Genomic DNA, 13,718 nt, shown 5'->3' with positions numbered 1-13,718 from the left:
ATCAGAATAACAGCCCGTGTAACTAACAGTTTGTTAACGATTTGACAGATACGATTTGAGCGATCAATTATATCCAAAGACAAGTACAACGTTGAGTTGCTGTGTGTCACTGTGTTTGTTGAAGGGTATCATAAACATTGTATATATCGAAACCTACTCAGTTCTCATTAACCAAACCAGGCTGTCGGCCACTATTGTAGCCGACAAAGTGTTAGACCTTGACAGACTTGATTTTCTAGAAATCAACAACGTCTTGAAAAGTTGAGCAATTGTTACATTTTTTTAAAATGCAAAATGCAGAAAAATGTTCAGAAAAGAACAAACTTGCAGGCAAGTATTGCAATGAATTGAAGCAACGATTTACTTTCAGTTGCTGTCAAACCAAGTTTCATTTACACGTTTCTGAGTATAAACAATAACACTAACAGATAGAAAATGCAAATTCATACAATAGTCACAAGATATTGTCGATCTGCTCTCGGAGAAAGTAACCCTTCTTTATTTCCGTTTCATGTTCTTGGTGCATTGTATATTTTAAAATACTATGTAAATATGTCGGCTAGGTATGAACTTAAAAAAAAACTTTCTTCCAATAGTTTTCCTCCCCTGAATTCGTAAAAAAGAGACTTGACAAAACTGACATTTCAAGTATTTTAACAGACAGCACTACTTCTAGGCTTTGAGGTGTTTTCAAATTCGGATTCGAACTCACAACATACGGTAGGCCTATAACTAGCAAAGCAATCAGCGGTCAGAACCATTAGGCTACATTCCACTTCAAAGTGTAAAGTCAGCGAGTGTGGGTAGTTAGACAAAGATTGTACTTCTCAGACACGTTGGAATAACTTTTGATAGGTTGGGCCATGATATCTTCGTAAGTTAATTTCTTACTAAATGAAAAAATCTGTTGTACTCAATTTTGCTTTGGTGGTATTGTAAAACTCCAAGCTCCAATCACAGGTGGGATTGCATCCAGGAGTCATACAATCCAAGTACTTTGACTCTCCCACGGACTTCCTGCTGAAGTACCAATCTGAGAAGGCCTCCTGTGGAGTGGTGCCATTGACAATGTAGTTTGTCCATTCTCCATTTGACGCCTGCGAGTGTGCATAACACGATGATATATACACGCCATCCTTTGTTGAGCTGAACACTTGTTGCATTAATGCCATAAACTCTTTCTGATAATAAGTGTAGTAATATTTTCCTTTGGTGTCACACTCGGAATGGTAGCATCTCAAATCCAAAGCATACCATAAAGTCCAGTAGTCATATGCAGAGTTGAGAACAAACATAGGGGTCTTGATGTATTGGAATGAATATTGCGGGAAAAAGCATTTCCACTGGCTGCTCCTATCGTTTGCATCTAAACATGCCTTGTTGAGACTTCCTAAAACAACAATAACATTAAATTGTTCTCATTTGCGTACAATGTTGTACCTCGGTCTTGAATTAGATGTGACAATCTAGCCATCTGGCAGTCATTTTGCTTTAAAATTTATCTGTCCAGAGCCATAACTCAGAAATTCTAGGACTGCTTTCAATAAACTTGGGACAAGATTACCATGAGTGGAATTGCAACGTCAATTATTTACTGTGATGATCAAATAGGGCACCTGGTGGCCATTTTGTTTTAATTTGCGTCTTGCTGGAACCATAACTCAAACATAGCAAGACCACTTTCAATTAAAACTTTTCACAAAGACAAGGTGCTAATAATGATTATGTATACCTATGCTTACCAGTCACACTTTTGTTGCATTCTTGATAAAACATTTTTCCAATGTACCTTTTTATAAATACATTTTCTGAATCATCTCTGAAATGTACTTGGGCATATTATACCTAAATCGGTATCCTTGTTTTTGACTCCGAATCATAGAGTAGATGCTGTGCTTTTATTTTTTCGTAGTTCTCTTCACATTTTGTTTGATGAGTTTCCCCTCTCCCGCCATTGCTTGAGGAAATTTTGATTTTTTTGATATTTCAATATTTTGTAATCGTGTATAAGTTTCAGTAATTGTTGCTGTTAACATTTGTTTTTGTATATTTTGGTATTTCAATATTTTGTCACTCTGTAAAATCTTTAGTAATTGTGGCTGGGTACAGTTGTTTTGTTACTTTTATACATGCATCAACTACTATTTTTTTGTCTACTTCCGATAACAGATTGTAATCTTCAAATAAACATAGCATATGAAATGTATTATCCTAAATAAATGTTATATTGATACACATTCATCACCAGGTAAATGTATGATGTATGTAAATCATTATATGATTTGTGTCATACTAAGTCTCTAATGTATAGGTATAGGCAACAATAGCAATGGACTATTTTCCACTGTTCACTGATACCAAAAATTGGAAGACACATGTAGCGTGAAACTCTGAAACACGCACATTAGTCCTGTTTTCTACTTCTAATTGTTATCAATTTTACCGTATATATATATATATATATATATATATATATATATATATATATATATATATATATATATATAATATATATAGAATAACACAAATTACTTCAAGTATAAAGTGATGATATCTGTTTCTTAAGTTTCATGCATCCTGCAACCTTCAGGCAGAAGTGAAAGGGTTTTTAGCTGTCACTATCATTTATATGCTTGGGACGTACCATTCTGTTTGAAGTAATTTGTGTTATTATTTATAACACTCTGCTTTAGCATCAAGCACTTTAATTTCCGACGATGACATTTGTATATATAATGGCAAATCAAAAATCTCTTCAGATGCAAATGAATATAACCATGGCTATATGAATCATACTAACCTTTTACTTGCTGGAAATTATAAATTCTCTGAAACACAATTCTTATATTTTGAAAATTTGTAATGTTCCTAATGTCAGGAATATAGCCAGCATCTGAAAACGCCTGTACAGTTGTTGATACAGGCAACTTACTCTTGATGTAGTCAGCATGAATATACACAGCAATACCCCCAGCTATGGAAATACAAGGAATATGATGTTAGTTTTATTTATGATTGGAACTCCGCACAATTTAAAATAGACTTATTTGCAAAAAGGTCAAAAAATTACGTGAACATTGAAATTTCTAAATTTATTTATCTTATTAGTAATACACTTTTAACTCGAATATGTGATTACTATAAAACCATATCATGATTCACACTAACACAGAGGTTTAGGCAGCAGTCAGTTATTATAGCAAAGAGTTGGTTGGCAAATTCTTCTTACACCTTTGTCAAAATTTTAGAACCTGCAACCATCTCAAAACGTTTTTGATGGCCCCTATAGGGGAGGATAAAAAAATGGCTAGCGCACCCCCAGACTCATTGCCAGAGGAAATTTTGACATCTCCATATTTTATTGTGATATATCTACAGTACCTTTTGCACTTTATAGCTTCTGGTTGCCATGGCATGTCTTTATAATTGCTCAGAATTGAAAAATCACAAGAAATTGGCCTCTCTGTGGCCATATCGGATCGTATCATGAAAACATTTGAACTTTGAATGTTTATTTGTCTTCAGGCCACCGGCCAATATAACAGTTACTCAGTAAGGTATTACAGAACGGAATACAGGATCAAAAAATAAATAAAACACAAACAAGTCACCCTCAAGTTTCCATATAAACTCTTCCCAAACTTATGGCTTTATGAACACATTTGCCAAGATTTCTTCACATAATGTGCGACTTCAACCTCATCAGTGCGAAAAATTTATCATTGGAAGTAAAATCACTGTTATCAAGTCGTGACAAATATCTTAAGTTCTGATATAATGGACATAAAAATGTGGCATGAAATGCATCCTTAACGCCTTCTGAACGTATTTCACAAAAATCTTATCTTCAATATCAATGCCAATATAACTGCCATCCTAAACTCTTAGACAAAGACATGAGCATCTCATTCTGGGCAAGGCTTGTCTATATGCCGACTCTGCACTTCAAGCCTGCTTTTGAAATTACGGTATGTACTGAGTTTGTCTCTTGTTCATATGTTACTGTACTTTTCCTGTTTGTAAACATTAGGAACACGTTGTTTAAAATCAGCTATAAACGAAAAATATATCTCCCACCCCTTCTGATAGCCAGACAATGCCATAACCATATATTATCCTTGCGCCAAGTTTGAAAGAAATTGTGCCAGGTATGCCTGAATGGACGGACGGACGGACAGACAGATTGAAACCAAACTGTAAGTTCCCTGGGACTTTGCCGCGGGGACTAAAAAGTGGTTAAGAAACTACTGGCCGTAGGACTTTAAAATATGGTTCGTATATTTCCATTTCGCAAATTTCACTTTCATTTTATCAAAAATGAAGTAAGCCAGTCCTAATACCGTGCATTACACATTTGAAAGCTATGTGACTAACACTTGTTTAGAAAAACAAGAAAGCTGTCCAACTGTACACCTCTCTTAGACCTGGTGAAGTGATCAGTTCTACAGATGTTATAGAATAATAAGCTGCACATTCTTATTTGATTCAGTCTGTTAACATTTATATAAAGGAATGCATGATAATGCCATTGACAGTGCTTTTTGGCAACTATGAAACAGCTTAGATGTTAGTAAGTAGTTTTTTTCTGAAACCAACATTTTATCTTTTTTGTCTATACAGTGTGCCGTGAAACAATTTGAAACTTCTACACTGTACTATGTAAAACAATTTGAAACTTATGTGGGGAGAGAATCAATAAGTATGAAGACTACATTGAGCCAGACCAAAGAAAATGAATGTAATGAATGTCTAAACTTGTATTACCTGAGACTCCACCGATAATAACTCTGTCAGCCTCTGACAATCCATGTTGTAATAGATAGTCTAACAGCAAGTCTAGAACTCGTTTGCCACGGAAGTATATATTTCTGTCCTTGTACTTTACTGGCATATCTGCATTTCCTAGTGAGAATAAAATACGTGGCATTAAAGATGCAGTAGTCATATAAATGTTCACATTAACAATAAAAATCAACAATTACTTTTTCAACAATTTTCCAGATATCTGTTGACCAATATTACTTCACCATCATTTCCGTCAATGTTGTCCAAATTCATTAACCAAAAGGGGATTGTGTCATTGTAAATGGCTTGTCCCTCTTATTTATATTTATTCTAACTACACTTTCAAAACTAAGTAAGCTCAAGAGTTGATGAACGTCTGTGCTACAGCTATGAGAAAATTGATTGATATTTAACATGGTAATAGTTAAATAATGAATTTGTAATCTGTTATAATCATCTTTAATTTAAGTTTCCTTTCATATGATACATGTAGGTCATATGCTAACATGCAGTATTGATCAGTTCATGGTTCTGTACTTGTTATGAGTATACTTTAACATGGAGTCTACACTTAACTGCTGCGAAATAATTATCCTCTGCCATGCCCTTTACAAGTTATGTAGGACCTGATTACTATACTATAAAGGCATGTATACAAACCCTATAGAGCATATGCATGGCCCCCTAATAAGAACGCTATAGGATTCAAATATGATTCCTAAGGGCCTAAATGGATTTCTGTAAGAAACCTGTAGAATTCCCATATCATTCCTATGGGCCCTATGTAGGTTTCCATAAGACCCCTGTCGAAGTCACATAATGTGACTTGTAGGTAAGATGTCTTAACGGCCTATGTAGGATTCGTACACGATTCCTATAGGGCCCACGTATGCTTCCCCATAAGAAAGCTGTAGGGGTCTTTTCCTATACCATGGACCTTGCCTGCCATATAGGAAAACATTCTATAATACTACACTCCTATCTTTTAAGAATCATATATGGCGTTATCCTACAGGAATTCTGTAGGGGTTTTGTAAGTGGAGTAATAGAGACATTTATTAATGGTTTCATTTTACCTGAAAATGATGCGCCATCACAATATGCAAGATATGCAACATTCCAGTCATAAAAATCTGCGTTTGTCTTTTCGTCATTGGCCAAAAATCCATCAAATAGGACTTGAGTGGGAAAGAACTTTGATGAACCAAGGGCAGAAAAACTTCTATCATGGCAGTCAGAAATATTGTAGCACCAGCCACCTCCAGCTAAAAATAAAATCCATGAGTTCTTCCCTTCATTTCTGCCTGTGAATTAAAAAGTACACATTTATAATGATGAAATCCCTACACGTACATATTTTCAAACATTTATGGTTTAAAAGTGAATTAAATCGAAAGGTAGAGCTTCATGGTAAGCATTAATTAACTATGTTTGAATCTTATTAAGTTAAACGTTCCTGAATTTCCCGTATTGTCCCTCTTTTGTCAGATATAACACAAACGATACCTCATCCTGCTGATACCACACAGAAACAGGAGTTATTGGGTAATAAACTCTGCTTATTATAAAAGCAATATTAAACTGCCGCATATTTCATAATTTAAAAAACTACACAAATACAGCCTTATCACTTAGCGTGTCTAGAACATAAAGTTAGTGATGATGAATGTATTTATTGGAATTTGTGAACGGAGAGGATCAGGAATGTCACAGGAAATACAACCAACCTTTTCTGAAATAATATCCTGGTGGTGAACCATCCAAACAATAGGCACCTTTTTCATTGGCAAGTTCCTTTGGCAATACGACAAGATTTCCATACGGTGGGTCTTTTTCTGCAGAATGATGGACTTTCAGGTACCATATTAACCACACAAGCCATGTCAAAAACAGCACACCAAATATAGTCCATTTGTTCAGCACATGTACCTTTCCTATGCGGCACTGTGAACAGATCTTTATCTTTGCTTTTGAGGTGCTTCCATTAGTAAATCTTACATATCCATCTGTCAGGCCCCTCATTTTTTCTGGCATTATCAGCTCAATTGCAAATTATTTTTTGAAAACTTTCACACTTGTATCATGTAATTAACTCATAAATACTTAATAGTAGGCAGTTTTACAATCAATTTTATATTCCTTGTTTTAGAATTTGTCAGTTGACTCCTAAATATTCCTTTCACAAAGTAGTTTATGGAGATACTTTGTCCTGAACACCTCCTTTGATACCTCTGAGTTTGCCTGATGTATGGGATATATACGGCATTCTAATACACCTCTAGTCTTCGAGCTTCATTCCTCTCAGCATAGCCAATAATGAAGAGCTATGCTTACTTCTGAAATGGAGAACAAACTGTGAAGTAGTAAGTTTCATCATAAAAATTGTTGTATGATACTGTATGCAAGAGAGTAAGTCCATTTTGGGCTTATTATGTTTTCCCATTCTACAGTATTGATATAATATGTCGTGTAAAACAGCTGTCCTGTATAGTCTTTTCAGTTTTTTGTAAAAAGAGTAAACTAAAACCAATTGGTTTTCCTGGCATATATTGTACATGCATGATGTCTATTTAAAGCAACATTACTGCAGCCAAGGGTTGGTTAGAGAGACTATGCTACGCTGATCTAACCAAGCTTTCTGGACCGTACAATGATTTAAAGGGAACAGCAATACCTATAACTATTGATAATATTAATAATATTGATAATATTTACTGTCTGTTCTGTGCTTTTTTGTGTCTATGTTTACAACTATTGTCTTACGAATTCTGACCTATTGTCACTGGATTATGGATTGGTATGATTGCGATTATTAACATTATTTTTTTGTCTTTGAAAACAATGAGATTTTCTTTGTCTTTTCCATAAAGGCTATAACTTACACAATACCGGATTCCTTATACTGTACATGCGATGCTATTGTTGATATATAATTTATAATACATACTACAATGCAGCTGTCAACAATACATCTAATTACTAATTTGCATATTCAACGAACTTTCCTAACTAGAGAAATATATCCGGATTGGCTTAATTAAAATTGATAAAACGTGCTTTGTACGTACATTGAAGATGCTAAGATATAACATTTTTGAAACCATTTAGCATTTTTACTTTAGCTAATCACTAATTTGTATATTTTATCGAACTTTCCTAATTAGGGATATATATCATGATTGACTTGACCAAAGTTGGCGAAACTTGCTGTGTATATTGTAGATATTATGATATAATATTACCAAAGTCAGTTTTGATTTGATTTTTTAAAACGTCTTGTTACTAATTTGCATATTTAACAAACTTTCTAATTAGGGATATACCTAGATTGACTTGACCAAAGTCGATCAAACCTGCAATGTACATTGAAGAAATATCTAAAATATTGATGAAAGTTGTTTGACATTTTTACATCAGCGAGTTACTTATTTTCATATTTAAATAACTTTTCCAATTAGGGACTCATAAGCCTGAAAAAAACTCTAAAAAGGTTTATGAAACTTGCTATGTATATTGATGAGACAATTATGTCGTATTAGTGAAAGATGTTTTGTTTTTTCATGTCAGCTAATTTATAATTTGTATATCTAATGAGCTTTCACAGTTTGGCATATATAGCTTGGACATGACCAAAGGCAATTACACTTGCTATATAAAGTGGTGATACAATGACAGCAGTCAAAGAAATTTAGTACTTTTATTTAAGCTAATTACATATGTATATACTTAATGACCTTTGGAATTATTCTGTGGTGAATATTGTTCATGATATTGATCATAACACTTTCAATGAAGTTGCAAACATGTGGCAATAGTTTAAATTACAGACAACTGCAATATATACTGAAACACGTGAGCATTTTCAGTTCATATCTGGTATATATTAAAGTTCTGATTCTGAGGACCCCCTTTTTGACCAAAATGCTGAAAACCTCCGCCGTCGGACATGGTGGGACAAATGCGAAGTATTAGCTAAGTGTCACATGCCACAACCATTGTATGGCGTTACCTGCACACTAGGAATATTATGGGATATTATGCAGTGAAAGAGTGATATTGGGATCGGACACAGATCATGTTTGCATGGCTATATATATATATATATTATATATATATTATATATATATATATATATATATATATATATATATATATATATATATATGACCCGCTCTGAAAAACATTCCATAGAGGTACTGATAATTCTGTTTGCTGCAAATTGTAGCGGGCTTGCCAAATTTCCAGCAGCAGCAGCCTTGCAGCGCCCACTTGTCACTAGCAGCATCAGGGAGAACACAAGTTTTCTCTTAGAAATTCTGTCTTTAGTTATATTATTGGTATTGAGGTATGAGATAAAAGTTTCCATTCCCAAACATCTGTCCTTATGCTGTTATGTAAACCATACTGACAAAGTAAGCTATCCTTGCTGTAACAGATTTAAGGCAAAGTTCAATGATTAGAGGTCAGAAATGACCTCTGATTGAAGTAGATTGTCTGGCTAAGCCTGTCCTATGTTTATTTTACTGATGCTAGCTGGGTAATGTCTGAGGAAAGGAGGCTATTGGGTGAAACCATAATTGAAATTACCCATCATGCAGCTGCTGTCTGATTGAAAACTCGTTAAGCATTGACTTTGCCTTAAAATACCTCCTTGCCCATATTTCGCATAACAGCATGTTCTAAAAAGTATTAAAAGTGTATATTTGCAGGTGGTTTCTTGGCAGAGAAAGGGCAATTTTTTTCTCTGATTAGCGGGTAGGGACAGGGCGGGCATGCATTCTACATTAGTGGCGGGTGGGCATTTTCTCATTAGTGGTAGGCAGGGAATTAGTTTTATTTTGTTCAGAGTAGTATCCGTTTGTCTGTGCCGATTTGTAGAATGAAAGACTAAATTACAAGGCAGGCAAAAGGCAGTGAGGACTGCGAAAGGATAGAACTCTGGACTTTCATTTTCCTCTTTAAATTAGACTTTTGTTCAAAATTCCTTAAGTTTTATAATTAAAATGAATAAAAAACTTCCACTACCGCTTCAATCAACGGGCCCAAGCTAAAAATTATATGAATGAATAATTTAGTAAGAATACTGCATCAGAATCATGACAGCTGTTGCCTTCTGAATGCGATAACAGTAAACTGATCACCCGATTATCATGTTTGCTACATTTGCTGAAATATTTATAAAATGTCCGTAGGTTTTCTTGTTATTTCAGACAAATCATCAATGATCAAAGCTTCCCATGAGAGGATCGTCAGTCAGCATTGATATCAGAAACAAATGACCAAATAACTGTTGTCATTGTAACTTCAACCTGCAAGGCATTATGGCAACTAGAGGTGTTTCTAAGAGTAACAAAAATTGAAATAATTTGATCTGAGTAACAGTGACATCAAATGTGATATAAATAGAGCTTCATATTCACACAATTCCTGGTGAGAAACACTGCTACTGTACATCGCAGATTTGGAAATACAGAAACGAATAAGGACCAAAATCAAGATTTCACACAACACCGCCATTCCTAGTGACACACAGTCTGGAAAGAAATTAAAAATACACGTTGCTACCTAAGGGGAGGACCATTTGATTTCGGGGGGACTGGAAAAACATGATTATAGCTGACCAAAGAAAAATGTTTTTCACAAAATTTGGGAAATCTGACTCTCTCATTCGCTCATTCTCTGACATTGTAAAAATACATGAGGAAGCTCGATGTCTCTTTTGGTAGTATTCGTAAGGTAAATACACAAGAGAGTAAGGTCAAAACTTGTTCCACAAAAGGCTTTAGTGTATGCTACGTCCTGGCAAACACATTTCGGTTTTATATTGTAATAAACATTGTCATGATAAAAAACTTAAATAGAGATCTTGTCGATGGACTTGCTCAGTATAGTGAAAATTTATAACATATTACAGTATTCATAACACTGCTTTTAAAATGGACATATTATTATTTAGTAAATATTCGAATAATTAAATAAACAATTGTCTACTGAGAATGAAAATAAAATAAAATAACAACAAACAAACAAATGCCAAACTTTCAGGATATGAATACCTTTAAACAGGATATATGATTATTCAGTCAATAAAGAAATAAATGATCAAGGTTTATACCGAGAATGAACATACAGAAAAAGCAAGCAAGACAATGTTCATACAAAGTACTGCGTGGCAGTGTTTGTGTCTATAGCGCAGAATGGAAGTGTCTTTGCCAGATTCATGGTAATGGTCTCTTTGATGAGAAAATTCAGATCCAGTGACTCGTCTTCAGTTCAGAATAAAATAAAATCTTGTAATCACGAAATAAAAATTGCGTTGCTTAAATATGTTGGGGAAAAAATTGATGCAGGACAGAAGACAGAAAAAAATTGCTGCCATACCCATTTCCTCTAGCCCCCACCCCGCCCAAAATCAAATGGTTCTCCCCTAAAGTGCAGCATCAAGAGGAGCGGAAAACACAATGTTCCAGGATACAAATTAGATAAAATAGTTTCAAATAATCACCTGTAGATAAAAAACAGATGTCCTAGTAGCCGATGACTCAGACTGTTGTTTGTTGCTGAAAAGCAATATGGAAAGAGGTGGAAGGCCTACTTTGTTGAAGACAGCTGAAATGGCTGTTCAATTCAATTGAATTTCCGACAAAACTGAGAAGACATCACATGGATTGGAAAGAAAATCGACCAAAACATTTATATATCTTGGGCAAATTTCATCGACTATCAAAATGAAACAATAAAATCTGTTACAAACCTGTTCCATACTATTATTAATGTTTCATTTTATGTGCCCAAATTTCAGCCCCATGTATTAAAATTGGAGGAGTAAGTTGATCATAGCTTAATAAGGCAAAATGGTGTGGAGATCATTTGATGATTCATCGTAATATAAATAACATTTAGGCCTAGCTCCCTTACTTTTTAGCATGAAATTGTTAAAGTTTAAAATAACAAAACTCCCTAACTGCTCATATTTTCATTATAAATTCTAAAGTTAATATTATTTAGGAGCCTGTTATTAATATTAAAAACCCTAGCCTTTGCTTTGTTAATGTTTATAACAAGATTCCACTTCATATCAAGCGCAGATGCCGGTCCGTGTTCCGGCATGCGAGCCAGCGGCGATGTACACAGTCGCTTGTGAATCGATACATGACGGCCGCTGTGTGGTATAAATGCCACAGTACAGCAGTCGTCGTGTATCGATTTACAAGCGACTGTGGTGGCGGTGTAGCTATGAATGCCCAGCGGTGCTGTGGCATATCGATTGTGCTCGGGTCAAGGTCGATACGCCACGGTATCGCTGCGTATTCACAGGTTTTTCTAAACCTCAACCCTTTCGAGGATCATCTTTTGCAAAAAGTACCCCTTTTTCGTGTTTTCACCGACCTAGATGATGAAGAAAAACATCGGGTATTAGCACGTGCACGCTGGATTTATCAGACAGCTCGGCTACGCATCACAGTCGTTTGTCTATACACGACAGCATCTGTGTGGTACGCATACCACACAGCGGCCGTCGTGTCTGTGCTACGCACATATAACAGCAACGAGCATACACACGTACAGAGCCAAACGTATGCCATTAAACCATGATAACTACGACGAAACTACCTTATTTTGAAACCCTGGGCCAAGTATGCTTAAACAGCGTCTTTAAAATGACCGCGATATGCTAAAGTTCAAGTTCTCGAATTGCAGGATTCATAATACCACCGCAACATATGTTACAATATTGCAATATATTATACGTATTGTGAAAACATATTTAATAGGCGCGATGAAAAAAGCTGTGGCACATTATTGAGACCGTCAATGGCTAGAATATGGATGCTAATTTAACACAATTCATCATCAGAAATTGCACGTAAACCTGGTCAGTTTGCAGTATAAAGGCGAGATGGATCCTTGTACTTACCGATCTGTGGGTCTTTGTGCGGCTCTAGGCATTGCGGCATTGCGCCATGTTCTATTACAGAAACGAGTCCTTATTTTCATAACAATGGGGCGATGGTTATTTTAATTCTGGATTGCTCGACTCTGCTTTGCATATTAAACGTACGGGTTGATGTTTTAGGGACTGGTCAGGTTCTTCAGCCCGGGGGCGGTGGATATATTTTTGCGGACATCAAAAAGTGGCTGATCCCGTATTTCAACTTTCGAAAACAGGGCGAAGGTAAAACAAAAAGGTGGTATATATATATATATATATATATATATATATATATATATATATATTAAAATATATAATATATTATATTAAAATATATACATTATATATACATAAATATGTATATATTAAAATTATATAGTATTTTTAGTTATATTTAGTTATATCATTGTATGTATTGGTGACATTGTTGAAATGCCAGTTGCAATATAGGAATTTCAAATTTTAAGTTTGAATACAGTATTTTGAATGAGCTGTAAATGTATTTCACACTTTCTATGCATAACCAGATGTCCAGAACTGTTATACAAATATGATGTCAATCACTAATATCAAAGATAGAACAGCAGTAGAACAAAAATTTCTGTGGGTATTTAGACTGTTGCCAGCCATCCAATTAGATCTCCTCAGAAGCCATATAGAGCTATTTTTATTAGTTGCAGTCAAATCTTATGTTCACAGTCATTGAAACCATAAAAGCAAAGTTTATAATCACAAAAACTGCTTTCTGTTAACTTTTATTTTTACTCATGAAAATAAAATACATTTCATTCGAAAACCTGTGACAGGAAGGAAAATAGTTGCATCAACGAGAACGAAAAATGTCTTGTCATTTTTCTCTTTCTAAAAATATGCCACTGTATCAATGTACGTACTGTGAAATATTAGTGCATGTTGCTTTTTTATATTGAGTTCTCATAGAGAAAACAGAAAAGGATCAAGATTTTGTCATTCTTTTCATATGAACTGCAGATTTCATAAT

General features: G+C 34.8%; 1 protein-coding gene across 2 annotated transcripts; it reads right to left on the bottom strand.

Moving 5' to 3' along the window:
- Positions 1–476: 476 nt before the first annotated feature.
- Positions 477–12,814, bottom strand: LOC139119257 (uncharacterized). 2 transcript variants are annotated; one of them, XM_070682959.1, is made up of 7 exons: positions 12,704–12,810; positions 11,291–11,345; positions 6,513–7,121; positions 5,862–6,089; positions 4,765–4,902; positions 2,801–2,974; positions 477–1,390 (listed from the first exon to the last, which is right to left on the bottom strand). In XM_070682959.1, exons 3-7 carry the CDS (start codon positions 6,817–6,819, stop codon positions 891–893), a joined length of 1,347 nt encoding a protein of 448 aa, XP_070539060.1. In that variant the 5' UTR covers positions 6,820–7,121; positions 11,291–11,345; positions 12,704–12,810; the 3' UTR covers positions 477–890. The 2 variants fall into 2 exon arrangements, with proteins under 2 accessions (XP_070539060.1, XP_070539058.1); XM_070682957.1 differs by lacking the exon at positions 11,291–11,345 and having other exon boundaries at positions 12,704–12,814.
- Between the last annotated feature and the right edge of the window lie 904 nt (positions 12,815–13,718).

Source organism: Ptychodera flava, chromosome 19 (genome assembly GCF_041260155.1).
Source record: "Ptychodera flava strain L36383 chromosome 19, AS_Pfla_20210202, whole genome shotgun sequence".
In the NCBI taxonomy this organism is placed as follows: Eukaryota; Metazoa; Hemichordata; class Enteropneusta; family Ptychoderidae; genus Ptychodera; species Ptychodera flava.
This window is presented reverse-complemented; position numbering and strand designations above follow the sequence as displayed.